Below are 27,853 nucleotides of genomic sequence, written 5' to 3'. Positions count from 1 at the left end.
TTGCACTGTGTTAACTGAGACACAACTGAGACTCTCATACAAAATCTCTTTAAAAAATAATATAAAAAAACCCAAACTTACACCACATACCATGTTAAAAAAGTGTATATTTTAAGGGAAGTAACAAAGTGTCAAATGAATGATATCTGATTTTTATGTACAAAAGTTGTTGCATTTGCGAGCTGAAAATCAACCACAAAACGTTTCCTGTTTTACTTGTCCTGTTCTTGTATTCTCCATGTGAATAAATACCAGTACAAAGAGTAATTTCCTTTGATTTTCTACAAAAAGGATATCATGCTGTAAACTTTAATATTGGAAGCAAATGGTTATTTTACATTTCAGTTACCCAAAAGAAAATTTTATGGTCTCCTCCAACTGCACATAATGGAAGAGTTCTGTGCCATGTCAGTCCAGATCCTACAGCTGCCGTACCAGTAAGAATGGGCTTAAAAAAAGAACAAGAGTAATATCAATACAACTTCCCATAAGTGATTATTATACCACATATACCAAGTTACACGAGCAACTCCCCGCATATCTAATACTCCTTAATAAACACAGTTAAAATAAAACAGAAATCAAACTGAAAAATCTGATTATCTGCTACCCAGTTTCAGTAGCTACTTACTACACTTAAGTAAGATGTATCAAAATCTTCTGTGATAACAAAATTTTCAACTATTTTCAGTATTTTTATTAACACTTATTTTAAATGCATGCTTTCAATCCTAGAAAGCTTTGTAATGACATTACTTCCTGTTATTATGTATACTCACAGCTAGTATGTTTGGAGATAGTAGTTTTTATTGTAAACTATACAAATGTACACTAACATCAGTAAAACCAAAACACTTCCTGTGCTTTACTTGCACTGTCTCTGAACATATCATTACTTCTATAGTTAATTCAAACGTGAAAAATGCACAACCAGCTGATTTTTGCATCTCTAGAATTGGAAATACTAAAGAACTTATTAAATAAAAAGGTAAGTGTTTTTTTTTCTCTTTGTATGAATGAGAAAAATTAAAATAAAACATACAGATCAAACAGCATTTCAAATAACAGGTTGAATAGTGTGTGGGAGCTTTTTTTAGCATGGATGAGACAAAAAATAATTCAAAAAAAAAAAAAAAAAAAGACCAAGCAGCATTTCTGGATGGTTTGGGCTAGTTTTTAGCTACAGCTTTTAACTATTTATGAGCTTGATTTGAAAAGCACAGATGCAATTCCATCCAAAAGCTGAATTCAAAATTTACCTGGGGATGTCCTAGATGATGAACAAGCAGTTGAGTAGTTGTCTTTCCTGGATATCCAGTGGTTGCAAACAGGTTTTCATTCACTCGGGACCACCTATGAATAAAATGAACATACCTTTCAAATATTCCTAACAGAGTTCTCTCCCTTGTGGATAACTGTGTGAAGCCATCAGGTATTCCACTGATACCAAAGAAATAAATTCAGAGAAATGGCTTGTAAATGATTCACCACCCACAGACCTGCATGCACGTTGCTGTGTAACAGAAAAAAATCATGGTCATTCACAAATTACACTAAGATTATGGAGCAGGTCCCACTAAAAATGGTTGAAGAGACACAGTTGTCCCTAAACTCCCAAGTAAGTGCTTGCATATACACAGACTATATCAAAAACAAAACAGAGACAACAAAATACAGATAGCACTTATACCTGAATAATCTGGCTCGATCAACATGGACAGGACTCTTATCCTGCGGATAACTAAAACAGACATTCCATGTAAAAAACTGTTCTGCAAACAACCACGGATTAAGTATCAAAACCATCATTTTAAACAATGAAGGGGAAACATTGTCTATTCTTTGTGAAGAAGCTGGGGGGAAAACAGCTTTCCTGCAGCTTACATTTCAATTTGGAACAGGAAAACTGAAGTAGTTAGTGACTTTATTAAGGTTCAGTAATTATGTACTTATGATTGTAATAAATGCATAAACCTTACAATGAGAGGTAAACAGCAGAGGTGCTATCTGAAGTGGACAAAAAGCAACAGCATAGTATTTTTAACAGATAAATATTGATAGAAATAAGCATGAAAAAGTATGATCTGTACTGATTCCATAATTGCTGATGAATATTCATTTGTTTACTGAAAAGGAGGTGTAATACATTGAGCATTTAAGTGCTATTTTACCAAAGTAGCCCCATCACTTCATGTGCTCCTTAAGGAGAGACTGAAGAAATTCATGTCCTGTGCATAAAAATACCTGGAGCGAGTGATATCCCATATGAGCCAATCATTTCCCGCAACTGCTCCAATTTTAAGAGTGTTCTTTAAACACCAGTCCGCTGACATCAGTGGCGTTTGTTCACACTCTAGCGAGAGAATGGCCTGCTGTGTAATGAGATCATAGAATCGTATTGTCCCATTTTTCTCCGCTACCATCAGCTGTAAGAGAAATTAATAGAACTTTGTAAACTTAGCCTGTAATGAATCTTAGTATCCTTTTTACTCTATAGCAAAGCTAGTGTATTTTGAAGCAAATATTGATACTAGGACGTTAGATAGGTACAATTGTTCACATTTTGCTAGAAAACATTCTCCTGAATATTCTTCCAGCAATAAAAAGCACTTTTAACTCTACTCCTGTCACACTCTACACAATGATTACATTATTTTTATCTATACATATATGTATGTATTTAGATATATATGTACATAATTTTGGTGCTTAGAAGCACCAGTTCTCAGACACAGGTGCACTCTGCTTTCAGAATCATAATGCATATTTTTTTGCTTTTAAAAAGTTCCAGTTCTGAGTACAAGGAACTGACGGCCAGAGATAGTGCCATTCAAGGAAATAATGATATCGTTAACTGTAGCTGTAGAACCTGGATTCATGCTTACTGATTTTATATGCCTACTACTGCTTTATCCACTAACAATTTGGAACATATTTTATCTAAGCTTTTGCTGTTAAAATAAAATATATTTGTTTTTTTGGAAAGCAATGTAGAAAGAGCTTTCTTATTAAATGATAAAAAAATCTATTCTCAATGAAGAGGATGGCTTTCCGATAGTCATGAACAACAATTAAGGAAGGCAAAGCAGCATTAAAAATACTCTGTCCCCTCCTCTCCCATCCCCACCTACTCTCGTCCCCCAACATCCAAATTTGCTTGGGAAAAGAGAGCTGTCACAGAAACACGCCCTTCTGCAAACTAGAAGACATGTTGCAGCAAGCATTTTGAACTTCAGTAAGCTTTTCAGTAACCATCAGTCTGTAAGGCTTTATTAGTTCTTTGAAGGGGCTTTTCTTTACTAAAAAAAAAAATCTCCTTTGCCTGCTCTTTGATAAGGGTCAGACTAAAAACAAGCTAATATAGTAAGATTGGTGTAATATTTCAATATTTTTGCACAGAAAAAATAGGGCTAATTAGGGCTTATCAGAGCCCTAATTAGCTTAGGGCTAATCTAGTAACTAAACTGCCCCGTAGCAAATATAGTGGCAAACATTCAATTTTGATGACACTGGAGTGAACAGTCTTCTTAGTAAGGACTAAGATACTGGTGGAAACTATAGTAAGAGTACCGATCCTTCCTACCTATAGCTAAATAAATATTTTGATACCTGATTTGACTGCTTTTTTTCTGTTGTTCAGTGTGTTTTAGTGGTAACCCGAACAGCTATTTGTAGCTACTTAAGGCAGTTATTGATTCGCACATCAGGAATACTAAATCCAAGATTGCAAGGACTAGAGTAATTCAGCTAATGAAGCTGAATATTTTTCTCTTGGTAACTTCAAACAGATACTTGGCTTGCTTTACAGGAGTCTATGTTATCACTGAATCTTGCTATCATGACTGATAAAAAATTTTCCTCTGGTAATTGTAAGTTAATATGCAATCAACAATGACTGATGTATGGAATCAATAAGGAGTATCTCTCATGGGAAGAGCAAGGGATTGACGGTAAGAAGAGGAGAATGTGATTGAGAACTTATTTACAGTGATTTCACATTAGCAGATCTTTCCAATATCTAGTTCCAACATCCACAGGCTCCCCAAACTTAAATCCTACTATAGCATCAAAGATTCATAGTTTAGAGAAGTTCATCCTCCTGTTATTTTAAAGGTGGTAGTGATGAAGAGCTGGAAAGCACAACCTTAAAAGCCTCATCAGGATGCCAGCACACACTCATTCCAGGAGAACGTAAAACAAAATGGGCCTTCTCATTTCCTTCCAAATCCCAGACTCTAAAAGAGGAAAAAAAAAAAAAAAAAGGGTAAAGTAATTAGCTGTGTATTGCCATTTGACTGAAATAAGTTAAGATTTGGTGCCTCGATACATTCAACAAAGGAAGCGACCAAATGAAACACTGTTCATGCTTTATCGCTTCAAGAAGAAAACAGACTAATGGAACACCTAGAATTAAATTTGCAGATGCTTAATACTTGTGCATAGAAGTCAGTAAAAGCAAGCCAGTGCTGAAGAGAGTGTAATTAAAAAATGAACTAGGCACGCCCTCGATTTGAAAGGGCAACATCCAAACAATTTGACAAGCTTAGTTGTCTAGACATGAAATCTAGATGATACCTTCTCTCTTTGTTCATAAGTCAACACTGCAGCCTTTGTACTATGGCACAAATAACAGTGAGACAACAGAAAGCAGGAAGACCAGTGTTGATCTAGCTGATACAAGCAACCTAGAGTGAAGCACCAAGCAACTTCCATCATCCACTTCCCCAAGAAAAGGGTAAGACCATGCACTAAAGTATTTTTCTTATATAACACATGAATTTCCTTTTTCTTTTTTCTTTTCTTTTTTTTTTTTTTCTTCTTGTAAGACAAGACTGAGTAATGGAAATACAAGAAACTAGAAATGAGGCTAAGGCAAACAAGAGGGTTTGTGGCAGAGGTACGCTAGCCTACAAAGGGTCTTGGCAAGCTTTCAACAAATACGTCATGTTTGTCAGTTTAGTCTTCTCTTTTAGAGACACCTACAGTATATATTAGGCAGTAATAGATATATATATAAAATATTAAGAGAAATAAGAACAGTCAACAGTATTGGGTCAACATAGATTGACAGGGAAGTGTATGCTGAAACACCAGAACTAGGTTATATGATGAGTGAGTTTTCTTTGGATGAGTGTTACTGAGCCATGAAGTTACTCAGCTTATAAAATGCAGCAAAAACAATACAGACACCATTTTACCTCATAGCCACTGCTCAGTTGCCTCATTTCCTACAAAATCAGGAGCTCAGTTGTAGGACAAGGACATCACAGTTGCGAACATAAATTTTAACCACAAGGTTGTGTGCTATTTAAATGCATTTTCACACACAAATATATATACATACATCCTTCCTCACTGACGTACAAAACCTTAGAATCAGCCAAATTTTTAAGTGTAGTGTTCTGCTCAGTCTTTAGATGAGTGGCTGAGTTAGATGAGTGACTGAGTTAGATGAGTGACTATGTACTATTATTGTTTATTTTAGTGGATTTTTGCTGACTTCCTCCAGACTTTTTTAGTTTATATCTCACCAGGGTGCTGAGAGCTTTATATTTAAGAGATTTCAAAAAAATCTTAAATAATACATCATAAGTCTAGACAAGATATATCGGAACAAAGTAAATATATTTAATGAACAATGTTATTTTCTTATGCCAAACCACAACAGATCAAATATTTGTTTTCCCTGCAGAAAACACAGTCTCTAATGTTGAAGGATCAGCGTCCTTATTAAAATAAAGTCAAAACAAAAACCTGACAACTGTTTAAAAAATGAAATATCTACTTCATTAGGTAATTTAGAAACATACAATACTTTCTTCTATTGCCAGAAATTTTGCCTTGTAGATTTGTCCAAGTCAAATCAACACTTTCCATGTGTATTTACTGTGCAGGGAGAAAATTATGATATAACAGAAGACGGTGAATCATTTTGGCCGAAGGAGCATGCCATCATCTTTCCTTCCCTGAACTGAGTGAGATTATTAGGTGTTGAGACAGAAATTTATGCTTTCTACCTCCCTAACTATGTTATTTATAAAATGCCAAACTAGTATCTCTTATTTTGTCAGAATGTTGGGATTGCTAGTAACAAACACTATAGAAAGAAAGGAAAAAAAAAATGATAAATGCCCCTCATATATTTCCTTCTTTCTCTATTGATAAACATAGTATCATTTAGTTTTGGAAAGAAACAGACAATACATATCAAAATAGATCCTTGACCGAATGCATCAAGAACATGTTGTTATGGAAATGTATTTGTGACTATGGAAATTAACTCTTTGTAATATTTCTTTTTGACTAAGACAAGTTACAAATGTGCAATGGCACAAATTTTAGCCAAACTGAGTTTCAGTTACTCAGTAATCATAACCAAATCAGCTACAGATGCTAAAAAAGCCTCCTCTTTTCTCCATATTCCTATCACATAAATCAATCCATAAAGACCTAGCATCTTGGTTCCCATTCAAACCCCATGAAACTTCACTAATATTACCATGTTTTTATACTCAAACTAGTGTCTGCTTTTATCCAAACATTCTTATTTTTTTGTAACCCTGCGTTGCATCACCCTCTTATCAATCCTCCTCCCTCCACCAACTATTGTTGAACAGACTTACTGGGCTTGTGGTATTATTTTTTTTTCCCCAGTAGTTATAAAAAGATTCCAAAATAAATTTAAAGGAGAAAAGGTTGAATAACCCCAGTTGAAATGAAGGCCAAAGCTGGAATAATGGAAAGCCTCAAAATTATATATAATCTGCTCAGTAAATTAATTCATTTTTACATAACTAAGAATTGAGAAATCACATACTGCAATGATCACACTATTTAAACTATTTAAACTAATACAAAGTTAGAGATAGTTACAAATGTCGTTCAAGACAACTCTTGATATATTAGTATATTCCTCTTACCACTCACATTCTGTGATTAAACAAACAAATGATAACTGCAGTTTTCTCAAAGCATGGAGCTATTCAAACTATATTGGAACAACTGTATATATGTATGTATACATGAATGTGTATGATGACATGCTGCATATGTGCAGTAATTTTACCACAAAATGGACTTTAATAAAAGTTGCCAAAGTATTCATTAGAACATCTGAAAACCTGTTTTGTGGCAATGGAGATTACCCTTATTGTACATTCTAACTTTCTGAATAATGAATAATTCTAGCTAGAGAGCAAAACCAAATTATAAATGAATAAAAGTCATCAAAAAGAATAGTATAAGAACAAAACCATATTGTAACTTTAAGGCATTTCTCAAATCCTCAGACAATGGAAGTAAAAAAAAAAAAAAAAAAAATCAAATTCTTTTAACATAAGGTTTCCAGCAATCTTTGTGAGTGGGGTTGGGGCACAGAACATCTCATATCTTTCTGTGACATCTAATACCATTCCTCACCACAAAGCAGGATTGGCTATCCTTGAACTGCCTGACCTACTCTTATAAATGACCAACAAGCTTTTTTTTTTTTTTTTTCTTTCTTTTCTTTTGTTTTTAAAATTTGACTTAAATATCCTTAAAGTTTCTTTGTATCTCCAGCAGACATGCTTGCATAGCGACTGTATAACCAAAAGTATAACCAAAATTGATGGTTAATATTTTGGTTGTGACTGTGAGGTATAAGAAGTATCATGTAAGACTTTGGGGGGACACACAGGGATGCATACAAAAAACATGCAAAGCCACAAGCTAGACTCCTAAAAATAATTCAAGACTCCCAATTATTTTCATCAATTATAATGCACAGCTAGCTTGATAAACACTATCAGCATAGCTCAAAAAGGATAACTATTTTTCTATCATATTTCTTATATGAAGAAATACTGGGGAATTCTATCACAACAAACTGATGAACATAGAACAACATGGAATAAAATACTTTTTTATTTTAAAAAAAAATCTATAGTTGAGAGCACAAAATGGGAAGATACAAATGAAATATAAATTTAAGGCAGGAATAAGTGAGAAAGGCAACTTTACAATATGGTCAGAGACTGAAATATTTATTGGTCTAACAAAGTAAGACAAGTGCAACAAGCACTGAAAACATATTAAAAAACAAATGAAAAAAGCCACCAAACAACCAATAAAACCAACAAAAATAACAACAAATAATTTATCACTGGCTTTCCTGTCTACTGTCTAGCGAAATACCTATGCAAAATAACTAAGACATAAGAGTAGCATGTAAACGAACACATTATAGGTGGAAAAATAAAACAAAAGCAAACAACTAAACTACAAACAATATAATAAATTTTGTGACTTTAGTTAAATTTATTTTCCAGTGATATCAAACCTTTCCCCAGGAATCTCTGTATAGAGACTAAAACTAACCTTCTGATGGACTGGCATTTGTGGTTATGTGCAACAAACACTGGACTTGACAGTGACTGACAAGCCTGGACACCTGAACAAGCTTGCAAAGTGGGCCCATGTGAACCTAAGTCCAAGTGCAAGGTGCTGCGCCTGGGTCAGGGTAATCCCAGACATGAGGACAGACTGGGAGAAGAACTCACTGACAGCAGCCCTGCAGAGAAGGACGTGGGGGTGGACGAAAAGCTCAACATGAGCCAGCAGTGCGTGCCTGCAGCCCAGAAGGCCAACCGTATTCTGGGCTGTATCAAAGCAGGCCGAGGGAGGTGACTGTCCACCTCTAATCTGCCCTTGACAGATGCTACCTGGAGGACTGTGTCCAAGTTTGGAGCCCCCAGCACAAGAAGGATGTGGGTCTGTTAGAATGGTCCATAGGAGGGCCATGAAGTTGATCAGAGGGCTGGAGCGCCTCTCCTACGAAGAAAGGTTTAAAGAGCTCTGGGGTGACCTCATTGCAATTTTTCAATACTTAAAGGGGGCTTATAAAAAAGATGGAGAGCAATTTTTTGCTCAGTCAGACAATTCTTCACTCAGGGGGTGGTGAGGCACTGGCACAGGCTGCCCAGAGAAGCTGTGGATGCCCCGTCCCTGCAGGTGTTCAAGGCCAGGTTGAATGAGGCCCTGGGCAACCTGATATGGTGGGTGGCTTCCTTGCCCATGGAAGAAATGTTGGAGTTAGATGGTCCTTATGGTCCCTTCCAATCCAAGCTGTTCTATGATTATTTATATTTTACTTTAACTGTGCTCCACATTAACATGGGACTCATCAATAAAACTGATTCACATTTTTCTTTACTGCAATTAATAATTTAACAGTAGTTATTTTAGCTATTTCCTCTACCAGCATTTTTAACCATTTTCTTTACAATTTTGCTATCAAATTTAAAAAAGTATTTTTTTCTGTTCTTAATGAAAGAGTAAAACAATTACGAAATGCTTAAAAAAGTGAAATACAGGACAATATCCTGCAAGTTCTTCATTAGTTTATATTATATATTTTAAAGTATAGAATTAGCAGAATTTGAAAATTGCAATAGCTTGCCAAAGACATAAGTAAACCATAGGTTTGTGAACAGCTTCATCCATTTTGGAATCTAGCCATCCTTGGGAAAGTAACGCACAATATATAGAACACAGGGTTTGAATTTTTCAATCAACCTTTTTGCAACTTCTAATTATTATTATTATTATTTTTTTTGTAATTTTTGCAGCTGTGGGAATTTTGATCTTGTATATACATACAGTTGTCAATAACTGTAACATGGTGGGGTTTATGAATCTTGGAAAGGTGTATTCTTTCAAAAAAAAGATACTTTCTAAGGTTATATTAGCTTTGAGATTGTCAGTGCAGAGAATCATGATCATTTTAAAGTGTACATCATATTTATAAACCAACACCTCTTGTCAATGAATGCCCTTCAATTTATGACTACATAGCACAGAAGACAACTGCAATTATTTTGATGCTTGAGTATTTTTAAACAGTCTTAATCAGTTCTACTTTGCAGCTGGTCTTGTGAGACCAACAAGACCAAGAAAACTACATGTAAAAGCAACAAGAACTCCTGAACTAACAATTTAAAGGTAAGAACATGGAAGGCATCACCACAGCCTCTTCTCAACTGGTATCTGACCTAATATTGTCTTCCAACAACAACAACAAAAGACCAAAGCCAGCCATGAGATGTAACTGTTGCAGCAGCATGTGGCAAGATTGTTTAATGCATGAAAATGGAAAACTTGTGCTCCTTAGGTATCTCTGCTAAACTTACCCCTGAGTGAAGAGGAGGGAAGATCTAAACTTGTCTCTCTGCATGATGTACATACTGAGGCACAGTGTTAATTATATCAAGACACAGAGGTGGAACTCTAACAGAACAACACTGACATACTTGAAACTCCTTGTTCTTGTGCTAATTGTTCTACTACTTCATTCCAAAGGTATTAACAGATGATGTATCCTGAGAAAAATTTCTGAGTAGAAACTGAGTACAGACAGAAAAATTATTCCTCTTCTTACATTACTGCTGAAGCAAATTACACAGTAAGTAAGGAATGATTTTGGTAAGTCTGAGGGAATGCATTTTCCATTAGTTTTGAAAGTTTAACCTTTAAATTCAATAAAAAAGTCTTCATGCTCCACATGCATAAATGGAAAAAATAAGAACTCAAGTAGCCAAAAAAAATCCTGCTTACTTCTCATGGCTTTAAACCATAGATTTTATGGTTTACTGCATAACTGTCTTTTAGTTATTAACTCCTGATAGCATACACTAATTAAATCATTTGTATTTCCTTTTCCTTTAGTATCAATCAGACTATTGGTTTTAAAACAGTCCTCTTATCTCAGAAACACTGAGCATTTCATAAAATAAACAAAACATGCCACATATTCAAATACCTCTTTGCTGAATGAATCCAACATTAGTTTAGATCTAATAAAAAAAAAAAATCAAGAATAGAGAATAACTTGGAACAAGCTACGAATAAGTCATACACATTTCTACTACTCATTCCTAATGATTTTGTTGGAAATAGAGACAGGGCAGCTGTGGAAAATCTGCCTGCTGGTCAAAGTACTATTTTTGAGTTCCCTAGGGGTATTGAAAAATCACAGGCCTTTTAGATTTTCAATTCACGTAAGACAGAGTAGCTCTACTAATGCTACTAGACTTTGATTTACACCATTTGATGTTCTGCCCTTTACAAAATCTCATGCACAGAATAATCATTCTAACAGCTATTTCCTTCTCTCTTACCAGGTAGCAGATTGCTTTGAACACAAGACCTTTTCCTTTGTTCTTACAGCACTTTTTTTCTTTCCCTGAACGTTAAATGGTCATTTATATAGCAATCAATATGGTCATAACTTCAAAGAGCAAATATATAATTCATATAATCAGAGAAAAACTAGAACAGTTCCTTAACTGAGACAAGTTTTAAACTATCACAGCTATACCAAGAAAAGTCAATGATGATGCTTTCTCATAAGCCTCTTCCCCTATTGCAATGGCTTGCTGAGCCTGCACAGCTGCCATGCTGCCTTCTCCAACTGTGAGCTGCATTGTAAGGATGAAGACCAACAGCTTTATAGATTCACAAGCACTAGTAGAAGTGGAAGATGGAGGACATTTTGCCAAGGAAAAACAAACTCGTGCACTACAAAATTTTAACCAGTGTTTTTTAGCGTACTAAGCTGGTGAAGGGCCTGGAACACAAATCCTATGAGGGGCGGCTGAGGGAACTGGGGTTGTTTAGTCTGGAGAAGAGGAGGCTCAGGGCAGACCGTATCACTCTCTGCAACTACCTGAAGGAGGGTGTGGGGAGCTGGGGGTCGGCCTCTTCTCACAGATGAGTAGTGATAGGACCAGAGGGAATGGCCTCAAATTGTGCCATGGGAGGTTTAGGTTGGAAATTAGGAAACATTTCTTCTCAGAAAGAGCAGTCAGGCATTTGAACGGTTTGCCCAGGGATGTGGTGGCGTCACCGTCCCTGGGGGTGTTCAAGGAAAGGTTGGACATGGTGCTTAGGGACACGGTTTAGTGGGTGACATTGGTGGTAGGGGGATGGTCGGACCAGATGATCTTGGAGGTCTTTTTCAACCTTAACGATTGTGATTTGTGTTTGCCTTTTATTTCCAGTTGCAAACAATTAAATATATCAGTTTGGAATGGCTTGATCATGGTATTATGAGCTGCCAGTATCACTGTATCAGTATGATACTGTCCTTAGGCTACATAATTGCACCTCCCAGCAAGGCTAATAAGTTCAGGTAAGCAAACAATTTCGCATGAGTATACTGGTTTTAAACTTGACTCATCTGAAGATAGAATGGATGGACAGAGTCTGTACAGTTCAGAGCTGAGCTATGCATGTCTTATGTCTCCTATTCTTGGAGATCTTTTTTTTTTATTTCTGTCCCACCTGGGGAAATTGACAGTGTACATAATCATACAATATCTTGAGTTGGAAGACACCCACAAAGATCACCGAGTCTAATTCCTGGCTCCACAAAGAACTATGTAAAAATCAGACCATGTGTCTGAGAGCATTGTCCAAACACTTGAACTCCAGCAAGCTTGGTGCCATGACCACTGCCTTGGGGAGCCTGTCCCAGTGCCCGACCACCCTCTGGGTAAAGAACCATTTCCTAACAACCAGCCTGACCCTCCCCTGTCCCAGCTCCATGCTGTTCCCTCGGGTCCTGTCACTGTCCCCAGAGAGCAGAGCTCAGTGCCTGCCCCTCCGCTCCCCTCGTGAGGGAGCTGCAGGCCGCCATGAGGCCTCCCCTCAGCCTCCTCTGCTCTGGGCTGAACAAACCAAGTTGCTTCAGCCACCCCTCATGCGTCTTGCTCTCTAGACCTTTCCCCATCTTTGTAGCCTTCATTCTGACACTCTCTAACAGTTGTATGACTTTCCTATACTATGGTGCCCAAAATTGCACACAATATACTCAACATGAGGCTGCATCAGTGCAGAGTAGAGCAGCACAATCACTTCCCTTGACCAGCTAGCAGTGCTGTGCCTGATGCACCTCAGGATGTGCTGGGCCCTCCTGGCTGCCAGGGCACACTGCTGACTCATGTTCAACTTGCCATTGACCAGAGCGCCCAGATTCCTTTCTGCAGAGCTGCTCTCCAGCCTCTCGTCCACTCGCCTGTACATATATCCAGGCTTGCCCCTTGCCACATGCAGAATACGGCACTTGCTCTTGTAAACTTCATATTGTTGGTGATTGCTCAGCCCTCTAATTTGTCAAGATCTCTGCAAGGCCTCTTTACCCTCGACAGAGTCAAGAGCTCCTCGTAATTTAGTATCACCTGCAAACTTAGCGTGCATTTGAGTCCTGCATCCAGATCACTTATAAAAACACGGAAGAGAACTAGCCCTCAACTGAAGCTTTGTGGAACCCCACTAGTGACTGGCCTCCAGCCTGATGTAACCCCATTTACTTTAACCCTTTCAGCAGGATGCATCAGCCAACTGTTCACCCATTGCATTATGGTTTTGTCTAGCTGTATGCTGGGCATTTTGTCCAGAAGGATACTGGGAGAAACAGTAGTGAAAACTTTGCTGAAATACAAAAACATCACATCTACTGGCTTTCCTTGGTCAGCTAGATGAGTGACCTTCTCACAATAGGAAATTCAGTTCGCTGAACAGAACATTCCCCCTCATGAACTTGTGATGGCCATCATCAATGACCGCACTGTATTTCACGTGTTTTTCAATAACTCCCAGAATAATCTTCTCCATAATACCAAGGCAGAACATTTTTCTTCTTGTTCATCTAGTAAGTTCAAAAACAGATAGCTTTGAAAAAAAACAACCCCACAAACAAGAAAAAACACAAAAAACAAAGCAAAACAACCCCCCACAACCCAGTTCACATGACTAATCTTCCCTTTCAAAATGAAGACCTACTAAAAATAAATAAGGAAGCATATACACACACAGAAAAAGCCAAACTATTATTTCAATGATATTTTGAGCAAAATGCATACCTGCAAGTGTGATCATCACTTACACTTGCAACTTCTTGACCTTCTTTGGGAGCAAACACCAGATCATTAATGTAATCTGAGTGGCCATCAAATGTCTGTCAACCAGAAAAAAAATATTTTTAACTTTGAGCAGACTGTTCCACCATTAGTCAACAATATATTCAATAGATCCACTAAGTGAAAGATTTGAGTGTAAAATAAAGTTATCATTTTTACATGGAAGGGAAAAATATTCATTAGTGAAACTGGAGATATTTAAAACCTCTAACGCCTGTGTATATTTACACTGTAGGTGAACAGAACCCCACTGCTCCTTGTAGTTACCACGGAGGTCAGCTTGATGCTCTGGTAAGTGGATCACACCAGAACTTTTTATTCTTTTTCAACCACTGAATTTTGAAGGTAGAAGATAATAAATCTCAGAAAGAAAGAGGAAAATCAGCAGGAAGTGAATGTACACATGAGCTATATATTTTAAAGAACTCCAATTACTCATAAGTAACTCTTATCTCTGAATAAAAGTTTTTAATAGGAATTCCTGCAAGCAGCAAGAGGGTTTTTTTTCCTGAAGGAGCAATAAACGAACCACTTGTCCAGTATATTCCCTTTCCCAAGCAGTCAATATATAAATTCCTCAAGAGCAGATATCCACCACAGATGGCAAAGGACCAAAAGGCTACCTTTAGAATAAAAAGTGAAAAAAGTCTCAATGAAACAAGTAACAATGCATGCTGAAGGCTTTATGAAAACCAAAAGTGAGGAACAACAGCACATGAAAAATAAGCTGGCCACACAACATCACAGCAATTAATCACAATTTCTGTTAAACATTTGAGAGAATACTGACATAGTACTTTATGCTCTTTGCTTTATATACTGTTGTACTGAAGAGTAAGGAAAATTGGGTATAGTGCACACTGTTACTGTGAAAGTAATAGATCATCCATTCTCAAATAATAGGATATAAGCACCCATGGTGTGAATGTACATATGAACTATCACTCAAAAGCAAACATTCACAGTTGTATCAGAAAGCATGAAGTCATTTCAAAGGGAACTATTACTGTGTAATTGTCCTCAGCTGAAATTTATTAATCATGACATTTTTATTTCAAAGTACTGAGAATAATTTATATATAATGAAAACCAACTTAGCAGCATAGCTTCTCTGAATGAGAAACAGAATCACAGTTTTTAGTAAAAGTTAAAAGGATAATTTTTACATATTCTGAAGGCTTTTCAGCTGTCTTGGCCATAAAATCACAACACCATTTTCTTCTCAATTCCATTAAGTGTTTTGTACTTATCTACAGACATCAGTAATCTTTTAAGCTTTACAGTATCTTCAAACATCTAAATTAAAGATCAAATACACATTCAGCATTAAGCAAGCAGGCAAAACTCATCTCATTTAGGCCGAGTCAAAGTCTGAAGTACTTTCAACCCTGCTGAAATACTTTTTCAACCCTGCCCAGAGCAGGGGGGTTGAAACTAGATGATCTTTAAGATCCTTTTCAGCCCAGGCCATTCTATGATTCTATGATTCAAATTCATTCACATGGTTGTTAGGTATGAGTACATCATCTCTGACCTCATTAGAAAATCTGTAGCTAGTAAATATCAAGTTTGTTCAATCTGAGGATTTATGTGTGTTTTCTCTCACTATGGTCTTTACGCCAAAAATCTCAATTATAATTACTTAAATCACTTAAAATTTGAAGTCAATTATTTGAAGTCCATATGTAGATGTTGTATCTATTACTGTTTCATCCTCCTTACTCCCACTGAGTAAGTCATTAGGCATGGCTGCTATTGTTTTGCCCAAAGTATCATAAAAAGGAGACAAAAATATCCACTGGATAATGGCATGACATGAAGAGATGGCAAGGAAAAACCAGGTCGAATGAAAACAACCACTTCCCAGCTTTCTGAAAGGACAAAATACTGTTCTCTGTGTTTGTTCCTCAGAACAAGCTACGCAACTGATCAAAAAGAAAAAATTAAATCTGTAAACCATGCACAATAATGAAGCTGCCCCTCCAAAAAGTTATGAATGTTCAATACATCAGTTCAATACAGAAACATTTTCAGCAGCCAACTTATTTTTTTCCCCAATATCCCATAACTTCAATAAAACCTTGTGGATTTTACTAGAACTAATACATCCTAAGATGATGCTAAACTATTTAGACAGAAATGCAAGTCTTGAAAATTTTCAGCATTCAGAATTCAAATATCCTGCCTCATTTTATATACACAGTTTTGATGAAATATGCTTTTTATTAAACAAAATTTGAAGCAGGAGAAGAAAGCCACAATTCATTTCCAAATGAAAACCTCAGAACAAGAAAAGACTTCACGAAGATCCATCAACCATATTTTACCTTTTGTTTGTTGTTCTGGGCTTGATCCAGCCCATAAATTTTGGATTAGTTGTGTTGACAAAGTAATGGAAAACTCAGTATGCTTGAAGTTCCTTGTTGATAATTACATCAAGACAGTTTTTCCACTGGGAAAACAGAGTAAGATTACTCTGTCTATCCCTCCAGAAGCAACACATACTAATTATTTAATATAAAAGACAAAATGTTCAGAGATTACATTTTGACTGTAATCACATAATTCCCGCAGCTTTTTTGCGCATTTTATACCTCTCTTGAAAACCTCATGTGTAAAGTGTGCACTGTACAATGGATCAAAGTCTTCCACGTGTTCATTATGTGTTCGACCTTAGGTTCATGAAATAGTTTTTCTGAGGTTTCGATTGACTAATACTAAGAAACCATTTTATCAAACTATTTAAAATTAACTCGGCATAGCTCATAGAATATTTGTGAACCTCTGAGATTTCCAAATACTTTAGATGGGAGTTAGGTGTTATTTTTTTTCATCACAAGTATATAGCTCAATGATCATCCAAGTATAAGAAATTATGATGACTACCTAGAGGAAGTATTTTCTCCACTTTTTGTCAAAGCAACAACAAAAACACACACACAAAAACAAACAAACAAAAAAGCCCGGAGCATGCTCTTAAAGACATTTTTACCAATCAAAGAATCACAGAATGTTAGGGATTGGAAGGGACCTCGAAAGATCATCTAGTCCAATCCCCCAATATAAGCACACTATTCCTTTTCACTAATGAGATTCTCACTATTAGGTAATAATCCACATTTTAAGCTGTTTTCTGATTATTTTAAGCATTAGGTCAAGCCTGATCCAGTAAAAACAGGAATTTTTACTTCTTCCTCAGTCTCAGTATATCCTTGATGAAGTTCTTAGACTAAGTTCCAGTGGTGAAATTGGCATAAACAGAGCTAATAACTTCATGGCTAAATTGAAGCCCAAACTTCTCATTTGCATAGCATAAGCCCCAAATGGTCCTTAGTATTCTGTTGTGTCAAAAATAAACCACCTATTGTAGCTTCATCTGGCCACATAGTCATAACACCTCTTGTATTAATACATCCTCTGTGATCACTACACTCACTACTCATCATAATTTTTTTTTCAGATGTGTTATGCAATGGACATATTTTTGCAGTAGAAGCTTATAACTGCGGGTCAGCACAGTTTGTGTTAGAAAGAAGTCCTAAGGGTAGAAGAACCAGTTCTCCAAAGAATCTTTTTGTATGAAAAATAATTGCTATCTTAATAGAAATGTAAGTGTGGCATTTCAAATTTATTTGTAGGCACCCAGACAAAGCTACTGTGTAATAAATTTCGCTAAATTAGAAATACATGTTTTAAAGTTTCATTTGTGTTGGTCACATACCAGAAAAAAAATCTTATTAGACCTGGGAAAAACACTAACCCATCACAGAAATTCTATTCTGAAAAAATAGCATTCAGCAGACTGTGCTACTGCGTTGCCTCTTTTGCTTCTCTGGTTTTAATATTGATCATGCATTGACAGTAAACTACAAAATAACTGTCTCATCAGGTATATTCAAAATGATTATTTTGTGTGTTTTTTGTAATCTTATTCTAATTCAGTAATAAACAGCTTAATATAATTCTTCATTAGAATAAACTTGCTTATTTAAACTTGTATTTTAAGAAAAGTTTAAGTTCATAAGTTATCAAAAATGCGTTTGTGTGAAGTTGTAATACTGAATATTTATTATATGTATTTATTTCACTGGAAGCAATGGGTTCCTATTGAGGAAAACAGCATATCCCATTGAGAATTCCTAGCGTTAGTCTGGGAGGAGCCCTAAATCAATGTGCAACAGTCTGAAAGCTAGTATAGACATGAAGTCTGCTCTGGAATGTATAAAAGAGCACCTTCTGCTAAAGACCAGATGAGAAGAGACAGGAGACAAAAAGAGGTATAAAGGCTATGAACTATCACAGCTGTCACTTTTTCACAATTTTTGGCAAAAACACAAAAATTTGTTGGTCGTTAACACCCAGTAATTAAAGCTTTCGTATTCATTACACACGGAAAAAACACTTATTCATGCCTTGAACCATGCTGAAATTAAAGAGACTTGTCACTGATTTTAGCAGACAGTCCATGAGGCCCCTTGTTAATCCAAAAAAAAAAAAAAAAAAGAGACTAGACAGCTGAATTTAGAGCCTGTAGTACCAGGTTCTTCTACATGTCTGATAATTTCCACTAATTAACCATTCCATTGTCTATACTGTTATTAGTGAGTCTACCTATTCTCTTTCTTCCGCATGTTTACAGACAATTCTATAAATTTCTCAAATTAAAACAGACATACGTAATTAGTAAAGTAACTTTATATTCTGCTAAAAAAGTTAAAAGATTAACTCACACCATCAAAGCTGCTTGTCTACAATATCATAAAACTGGCAGATATTATATAAAATGGTAACTTTGGTAAGGAGTGACACACATCAACTTACAAGCAAACAGTGTTAACAATTTCTAGAAATATTTTGCTAGAAGTGCAAGCCAAGCTGTTTGCAACCGTGTCAGTTATCCTGCTTCCTGGCTGACAAGGCCATACAAGGTAATGGACCAAGCATGAAGGAAGGAAAAAATGGGTAGGTGCATGCATGAAGTAACAAAGAACATGTTTTCTGAAATGGAAATACTTTTTATTTTCTAGTAATGTCCATTTTTACTTATATATAGCTTTATTCACTCTGTTATTATTTGACCAGGAGTGACATCTGCAATTAATTTACTTTCTGTATGACAAATATTGTCTTACTAATACATATTGCCAAACCACAAAGGAAAGTCAGTTCTTTTCCCCTTCATATTGAATACACAACTCTCACCAACAGAGGCATTATCATATTCCAAAGCACTAAAGAAGGAACCCTCTCCCCTGATTTTTCAGCACTGATTAGCTTTGCTTGTTCTTGTCTGAAGCTTCAACAAAAATTCAAATGAACATCTAATATCAATATTTGGACTGGGGTATTGTTTCAAAGGCAAAATTTTGAAGAATATGTACATACCCAAGTGATGTAGGAGTTACAAAGACAAGAATGCCTTACAAACAAAAGAAATCTCGTAGACCTGACACCTCTTACATCACTGGTAAAAGAACACTACGCTGAAAGAACAGGAAGCGAAAATGTATTTGAAGGAGACATTCCCTTTCTTTTTATTTTAGACAAAAAAGTGCTGGCCCATGGCCATGTTTTATATAACTGTCTGCAGTTACGTACAAAAGTCAGTATTCTTTGTTTAAATCTTCTACTGTATGAAATGGTTTCATTGCAACTTTCCTGTTCCCCAAGGAAAGAGACAAATCATTAAGTTTGCTCTCCATATAGAGGAGTCTAATATTTTACAGGTCTCTATGTAAAGGAACCTTTTCCAACACAGTACTTCAAATTCACCTGTAGAATATTCTGACATTTTAGACCATAAATAAACCTCTACTTACTTTTCGTCAATTTGGCTGTTACATAAATACTTTTAAATCAAAATATAATATAGCTGATAATTAGTTATGCCCACTTTAAAGACAGAAAGGTATATTCAATACACTGATCTTTGCTAGAGATGATGGGTCTGCCAGAGTTTAGTGTTCTACATCATACTGTACATTAACCAAAGTGAGGCAGAAGGTCAGTTGAAGATTAGACTCCACTAGAGACTAAAGAAATATTCAAAATCAGCTTAGTTACCTTTACCTTATATTCATTCTTGTCCTGCAGGTCTGAAGTAAATAGCCTTAACTTCCTATCAGAAGCTGCTGTACAAAACCTACACTCAACAGAAAAAGAAAAGCCCTTCTGTCAGTTAGCACTGCAATGGCCGATTTTTTTTAAACAAACAAACAAACAAAAACAAACAAACAAACAAGAGTTTCACCTCATTTTAAACCTGCAAAATGACATGCAAAAGGAAAGTCAGATTTTCAAACAAACGTATATTCTAATTTTTCTGCTTTGGCATCAAGCATTCAGAGTTATAATTGGAACTTACCTACAAAATATGGTGTATCAAGTGCCAAGAATACTTTTTAATGGAAAGAAATACAAAACATTTTACAAAGCTAAATCTGAATCAACTGTGAATTACCTGAAATCTCTCATAACTGCCACAGAATTTACCTTGGAGGAAGTGGCTGATAGAAAAAATAGAACCCTCATCATCAGTGTTTTAAATTACCTAAGGATTAATTTATTAACCAGTCGCCAACTTATTTTAAACAAAAGACTGTAAAAATATGCAGCAGTAAGCAATCAGTATAGTTCTGAAGAGGCTTACAAGCAATTGAGAACATCTGAATTCGTGTTAAGTGCATATTTAATAATTAACCATTTTTCTAGACTTACAGCTTGACAGGTCTCACAAATAGCATCCGACTTACTCCTAAACATAGCCCATACTATGGAGAACATCACATGTAACTTTACAAAGCAGGCCACGATAATAGTCTCATTCTTACAATGATACATACAGAAATATTATACATACGCATTATACAGATACGTACAGATACATACAACAAAAAGACTAACTAGATTGCAGGTCAATTAAAAGAAAAATATCTAGTATTTACTGTGAATCCACTGTGGGGAGGAAAGAGTAAGGGGCTCTGGAAGCAGAACAAAACAAAACAAGGATGACTAAGAATGAAACTGTTGTTCCAATGGTGTTCACAGACTTCAACAGCAATTTCTTCAGAGTTAGATTTCAGCCGTAAGCATTAAAGTTAGTTCAGTATTAAGGACTTAGAGAAAACAGATATGAGACAAGGATTCATTGTAGTCATTTATTCTAAATACCTTATCCGGGGAGGTAAAGCATCAAGTCTAGTTTCTGGACTCCATGCTATGGCATCAACTCTCATTCCATGATGAAATGTTCGTAGTGTCTTATATTGCATGCCTTCCATTTCTGCATCCTCTTCCTAAAGAAATACTGTAGTTAGCTAATCCAGAATAACAGGTTGATGACTTTTAACAAGTCAGATTGATATGAAGTTGAAAGTTAGATGTATCTGCTGTGATAAAGTATTTACTTGAAATATGTAAGTAATTAAAAATCCATGAAATGATTGCAGTTTCAAACCCAAGTCAACATAGCACTAAAACAAAACTACGTTGCACAAAAAGCAGATTTGCAAGACGAACATGCTGAGCCCATTCTTTGCACAAGCAATACCTTCATAGATACAACCAGAACCACTGACAACAGCACGATAAGCACACACTGAAATACAAAATAATGGGAACAAAAGCAAGGAGGCCGTGTAGGCTATCTTCTCTCCCAGTTGTTTCTACTTTACAGAAAAATGCTAGCACTTCCAGAACAACCTGTTTTGAACAGCAGGAGGTAGAAAGATACCCTTTATCATTTAACATGACCAAAATTACTACCTTGGCTATTCTTCCCAATGGTGAGGGCACTGGATGGTGGCAAAGATGAAACAATTGCTGGGATTGTGGACTCAATGAATCAGCTGATCTCCAAAAAGTTCTCAAAACACCCAACATAGTACCTCAAAATAACTGAAGGATATTTTGACAAAATGTTCTCTCTATGGCACACTTCTGCTTTAAGGAAAAAAAAATCTCTCTGTATACACTCCACATAATGTAGAAGCTAGGAAGAACCTAGGTGATTTTCAGAAAATTTCCAACAGTAAGACTTTGGGGAATAATAAAGACCAGTTATACTGTTTTCTATATTAAAGTATGAAAATAATACTGTGTAACAGAGAAGTGAGCTCAAGAAAAAAAAAGTAAAAATAGATTCCAAAGATACGAGTGTTCTACTATCGATTTTCAAGCATCTAGGGAAAAAAAAAGTATTACATATAAAAATATACAGAATGCTATTTTACTTTTAAAAAACTTTCATGATATGATGACTGGAAATAATGTCTAGGTAAAAAAGCATATTTTACTGTTTCTAACAGTCTGTGAGAGAGATGTAAAAAAAAATTAAAAAAAAAATCTAGAAAGCAGATGTATATTAAGTAATTATTTGCCACTGTCCTTCCTTGAAAGAAATGTCTCTAAACTTACTTTGGAAATTTTAATTATTCCTTTCTATTCCAGGTATTTGAAATCTTTGCTGTTTTGATGGCTAGCTGAAAGACTTAAAAAAAAATAAAACACCATACAGCAAATGTTAAGTTACATATTTCCAAAGCTGCCTGCTTAAATTCCCAGGTAGCAGTCACAAACATTTGCAAGAAATACTAAACTGGGATTACTCTTCCAGTAGAGCACTCCTGTTTTCATTGCAGCCTATTCAAAAAGAACTTTACACCAGCAGGATGGTAATACCAATATGTATTTATATATACATTTTTTTCCCTTGAAGACCAAATATCCCGAAGTCATTAATGTAATAACAGAGTAAAACACTTCCTGGCAAAACGTGGAAGGAAAGAAGCAGGAAAGCGACTTTAGTCTGTCAGAAGACGTGCTGTCAGTTTCGTGAAGCAACTAATAAAAGCAATAAACACAAACTAACCTGAAATCTACATGTCCCAACAACTACATAATTATTGCCACCATATGCAATGAGGGAACATGCATCTCCACTATCAAATGGATTGAATTTTATCACATGCACATAATCTTCACAGTCCACAGTGTAAGCAGCATTTCTAGTAGAATCTTGCTTCATTTTCAGTGGACTATGTCAAAGTATCGCAGAAGTGATGTCTTCTTCAGGATGAAGGTCAACGTTCCTGTAACGGAAAGTATTAAAATGCATGCATTATGTATTTGCATAAAGAAAAAAAAAGTATTTGTGGCGCAACAAATCAAGATTTCTTGTAACACCGTATTTATGGACACAAAAGGTCAACTTAAGCTCATTATTTATAGATTTAAGACGTAATTCCAACAATCAAGAGATTAACTAATCTAACTGACCTAATTCACTAACAGACATTCAAAACTGTTTCTACAGACATCAGTAACAACCGCAGATTTTGTGCTACTGATGACAACCTAACATCAAGACATGAGATTAAGTAACTCTACGTATCAGAAAAGTCACATACATAATTTTATGTTTTCAGCCAAATAACAACATACGACGTATTCAAATTCTCTTCCCTGGTGTACCTCTTTAAAGGACAGTAGGTATCTAACAAAGCAGAATAGAACCGCCAAACTCCATATGCAAACACTATTCTGCAGAATATGTAAATGTTGTTTCATGACTTAAGCCAACCCAACTGCAGACAGTGCCTCTATGCCTCTGTACTTGACCAGAAAATGTTAGTTTTCACCTGGATCAAAAGTATACCTAAACATTAGTACTTTACTGTATTCAAGCACTTTTCAAGAAAATCAGACTTCTGTGCTAGCACATAGAAGGCTGAGATACACAACAGATTTTGGGATCATCCCAGATTTGACATTAGTTTACACCTTTTGAGAAATGACAATTTTCTCCACGTGCAGCGTGGAAAGATAGCTTTAAACTTCAGACCCTTGACAGATTCTTCTGTGTTAATGACCTGAAAGGCTCAGCTCCAAGGCCGAACATCGTGCCTGGGAGCCACCACAGTTTGAAGCGGACATCACCGGGACTCAAACAGGCTCTCCACGTTTGTAGCGTGTATTTATTAACCACCATAACAAACCACCACGTTGACAGAAGTACGTTAGCCATATAACATATCGTCACGCTCCTAATGCCAAACACAACTTTTAGCCTCCTTGAAGGCTCCCCATCGCGGCAGACCCCACCCCTTGGGGCAGCACCAGGGGGACAACCCGGCCGTGTGGGTCAGCCCCCTCCCCGCACCCTTCACCTTCCCGCTCCCTCCTTTTCCCTTGGGGGCCCAGCGGCAGCCCCAAAGGAGCCCGCCCCACAACCGTGCGGCCCCACAATGTTACCAGCGTGGGCCCGGGCCCGACCCCGAGGCGCACCGCGGCCAGGCCAGCCCCGCTCCTGCTCGGGTCTGGGGGGAAGCACCGAGCCCCCTGCGCCCCCCCGGGTCCCCCACGCACCTCTCCTGCCCCGCACGGCCGCGATTCCCGGCAGCACCTCCCAGCTCCGGGGCACCCTCTGTGCTTCCGGGGCAGCGGCCCGCGCTCCCTAATTGGCCGGCAGCGGGGGATTTAAATTAAAACCGGCGGGGAGGGCGGAAAGGGCCGCTAGCCGCCTCGCCCTGGAGCCCTGCTGGCAGCCCCAGCCTCCCGGGGCCGGAGGTGGGAGAGCGGGGGCAGCCTCAGCCCGCTGGGGCCTCGCGTCGTGCCCGGGCGTCGTGCCCGGGGAGCCGGGTGGTGGGGAGCGGGGAACCCTCGGATCTGGGGACCCTCGGAGCTTGGGGTCCCGGGCGGTGGCGGCAATGCCGGCTCTTAATGCCGGGTATAGGGTCTAGGGCTTATCCTGCGGGCTTCCTGGGGTTGTTAGGGTGGGTGCTGGCTCCCAGTGACTTGTGTTCTTCCTCAGGAGCCTCTCCCGCCGAGGAGGGTGAGGGGGCAGAAACCCCTTATCGAGAGTTTGTTATGCCTGCCTTAGGCTGATTTGTACCTATCCAACAGTTTTGTCTGCTGTGACTCTTGGTTTTCGTTCATGTCAAAGTAAAATAGGATAAAGTAAAGCAACTTAACTTACTTGGTGGTGGACTGCAAGAAAGATAAGGAGGGACTCTTCATCAAGGAGTGTAATAAGACAAGGGGGAATAGTTTAAAACTTAAATATTGTGGCCTTACATTAGATATTGGGAAGAAATTCTTTGCTTAGACAGTGGTGAGGTGCTGGCACAGGTTGCCCAGAGAAGCTGCGGATGCCCTATCCCTGGAGGTGTTCAAGGCCAGGCTGGATGGGGCCTTGGGCAACCTGGGCTGGTGGGAGGTGTCCCTGCCCATGGCAGGGCGTTGGGAACAGATGGTTTTTAAGGTCCCTTCCAACCCAAACCATTCTGTGATTCTAACTCTTCCCCTGCAAACATCTTGGTAAGTAAGTTGTTGCTTTGTGTTGCTTGTTGCAAGATGTCTCCTTGTTTTCCCCACCCCTCTCCCCTTCCTGATCATACCAATTACCAATAAATAAATAAGTGCAGTGACCTACACATTAACAAGATGAAATAAGGGGAAAGGTTGGATTTGTGTTCTGAAAGTAAAAGACGGGGATCTTGACTGTGTACTGTATGTAGCGCTAGGGAGCTGTGTTTCAGAAACAAATGGGTTTAAAGAAGGTAGGTTAAGAGTCTCAGGTATTTGTGGCTTGATAAATGCAAGAAGATGAAAGACCAAACCACAAAGTAGTCAAATTCAAAACTGATGTTGAAACTCATTTCCAAAGGAAATAGGGAGAATGATGACTTATGGGAGGAAAGGAAAAAAGGCTTTGTGCATAGGTAACAACAACAACAAAATAACAATCAGAGATGTCTATTAACAATAGTGAATGTCATCTTTCCAGTTTTAAACTGTTTTAATAGATATGGACTGGACAAGCAGTGAAAGCAGGTAGTACTGAAGATACCCTTTAGTGTATTCAGATTGGGTCCTTGCTGAGACAAGAGAGTGTTCTTTGTAATAACTTTTATTCTTTCGTGTTAGTAAAATATACAAGGAGAATAAGGGGTCTTTGTGAAGACATCATGCATAAGCACTTTTTACCCTGCCTCTTCAGTGTTGCTTTATCATTAGTGAGATGAGTCTTAATGCGCTATGTGTTTAGTGGAAAGAACTTATTCTGTGGACTTGATGTGAAACAATAAGCAACAGCAGATGTGTAGCTTAATGAAAGGTGAAAACATGAGTGGGCCTATCTTATGTGGTTATATTCACATTTATTTCTCTTAATTCTGTGTTCTACTCTAGACAATGGTTGATTTCCAGCAAAAGATTTTAAACTTGATCAAATGTTTCAGAAGACAATGGCACTTATTTTCAAACTCGGAAAGAACTACTGTATGTGGAGCAGATTGCATGCTGATGGTGTTACAACTGTCAATGGCTGAAGTCAATAAACAGGTCAGCATTCTTTCAGAGCATTCTTGGTACTGTGAGAAAAGTCTCCAGTTTTTCAGACAGGGTCTTCTGTGAAGCTATTTTCGCAATTGCAGTGGTGGGTGTCCTGCAAGCAGGAGCACACAGTAAAAGTTTATCATAACCTTATATTCCATATTACTCAACACCTGATTTCTCCTGTTTCCTCATTGGCTGAGTACTACAGGTTCACAACGTACTCGACGCAATTCTATACCATATATGTACAATTTTATTTCAGCAACCGTTAATTTCTCCTTTTCCTTTTTCCTTCTCTTGTGACTAGAGGGCCTGTGATTTTTGTTTTTACTGATTTTTGTACTGCTCATTCTGTTTTTCTTAGCTATCTTCCTTATTTTGGGACAGTGGGACCTTCCCCTTATCTGCTTAACATACTCCGCACCGCTATGCTACTGTCATGCCTGCACAATCTCTTTTGAATATTCAAGGTTAGTGGATTTTCCACTGCAAAAACAACTTTTATTGCGAAAACACAACTTTGTTTCTCACAGTACTTAGTGCATCTTACACTGGGTTCACTTACTGGACTTCTTGTTTGGGCACCTATTTGAAACAACCATTTTGGTCAATTCAGTGTTTCATCTGAATGTTTGATGCCATGAGATGCTGTAAAAGTAATGATTAAGCACTTTGTCAAATTATGGCCTAGAAAAAGAACACCAAGACAGATGAGAGGATAGAAGTGTTTTAAGTATGCATCTGAGTCTTCAGCTTTAAATACTAGTGTATTTTGTTTGTTTGTGTAACTTCAGTTTATTTCTACTGAATGTTTCTCATTTGCTGTAGAGCAGTGTGAGATAACTGTAGCATTTGGGATGTTCTTATCCAATCAGGGCAATTCATTTGGCCCACTGCTCAGCTCAAGGTTCTCCTTTTATCTTTTTGCTGAGGGCTCTGGAAATGCTTTGGAATGACATGAGAAGAATGAGTGTATGATGGATTGGGTATAGGCTGCACAAGTTGCTTGCAACGTTGCATTCTTGGCTACTGTTTTTCCTAAGGCTCCTCAGTTGAAGTCCTATGCATCTGAGCTGTGAGCGTGTACCCAGTACTTCTAGGAAGTGTACAATGTTCTTTGTGTGTGTGCAAGATTAGTCAAGGGGTGAAGAGGAGATTGCTCCCTAACCAGCTGACCAATGTGTCTTGTCACAGCTCTTTGAAGAACTCCAGAAACATTTAAGTCTCATACTTTTAGTCTTAAATTTCACTAAGTATAATGGTAGCAAACAGCATGAGAAAAGCTAACTGAATAGTTGTGATAAAAGGGGAAAAAATGTATAATCTGAGTTCCTCTGAATGTACCTTGTGTTGTAGCTATAAGGCATAAAGCCATTGGTGGTATATAGTGTGTAGTGAAAGTTACTAATCAATCTAGGTAAAAGTAGTTATAGGCCTAAAAATACTTAGGTAAACTTTCAAGAAGAGCCACCTTTCTTGGGGTTTGAAATAGAAGTAACAATTTTCAAGGTGAATTTCAATTGAGGGTAATTGTCTTGTTGACTGTTTGTACCTCCCTG

General features: G+C 37.3%; 2 protein-coding genes across 7 annotated transcripts in view; one reads left to right on the top strand and one right to left on the bottom strand.

Annotated features, from left to right (window-relative positions):
- Positions 1-89: 89 nt before the first annotated feature.
- On the bottom strand, positions 90-24,450 carry NUP37 (nucleoporin 37). Of its 4 annotated transcripts, none has more exons than XM_040560722.1 (10): positions 24,324-24,450; positions 22,828-23,047; positions 21,129-21,253; positions 20,028-20,100; positions 13,902-13,996; positions 4,145-4,235; positions 2,245-2,426; positions 1,691-1,741; positions 1,260-1,353; positions 90-448 (listed from the first exon to the last, which is right to left on the bottom strand). In XM_040560722.1, exons 2-10 carry the CDS (start codon positions 22,981-22,983, stop codon positions 335-337), a joined length of 981 nt encoding a protein of 326 aa, XP_040416656.1. In that variant the 5' UTR covers positions 22,984-23,047; positions 24,324-24,450; the 3' UTR covers positions 90-334. The 4 variants fall into 4 exon arrangements, with proteins under 4 accessions (XP_040416656.1, XP_040416664.1, XP_040416669.1 ...); XM_040560730.1 differs by having other exon boundaries at positions 24,361-24,428; XM_040560735.1 differs by having other exon boundaries at positions 24,210-24,339.
- Positions 24,400-27,853, top strand: part of LOC121071867 (PARP1 binding protein) — a 52,955-nt gene continuing 49,501 nt past the window's right edge. For 2 of the 3 annotated variants that reach the window (XM_040560670.1, XM_040560658.1), the window contains exons 1-2: positions 24,400-24,524; positions 26,148-26,300. In XM_040560670.1, the coding sequence (XP_040416604.1) occupies positions 26,151-26,300 (150 nt within the window). In that variant the 5' untranslated portion in view covers positions 24,400-24,524; positions 26,148-26,150. Of the gene's footprint in view, positions 24,525-26,147; positions 26,301-26,649; positions 26,765-27,853 lie in introns of those variants that run through there. The other variant, XM_040560680.1, reaches the window with a different exon arrangement.

This window comes from Cygnus olor, chromosome 1 (assembly GCF_009769625.2).
Source record: "Cygnus olor isolate bCygOlo1 chromosome 1, bCygOlo1.pri.v2, whole genome shotgun sequence".
NCBI lineage: Eukaryota > Metazoa > Chordata > Aves > Anseriformes > Anatidae > Cygnus > Cygnus olor.
This window is presented reverse-complemented; position numbering and strand designations above follow the sequence as displayed.

Coding starts and splice junctions, on each gene's coding strand:
- NUP37 (XM_040560722.1), bottom strand. CDS start 22,983: ATGAAGCAAGATTCTACTAGAAATGCTGCTTACACTGTGGACTGTGAA. Junction 21,254..22,827: donor TTGGGACATGTAGATTTCAG/GTTAGTTTGTGT, acceptor GTATTTCTTTAG/GAAGAGGATGCAGAAATGGA. Junction 1,742..2,244: donor TGGGATATCACTCGCTCCAG/GTATTTTTATGC, acceptor TGTCTGTTTTAG/TTATCCGCAGGATAAGAGTC.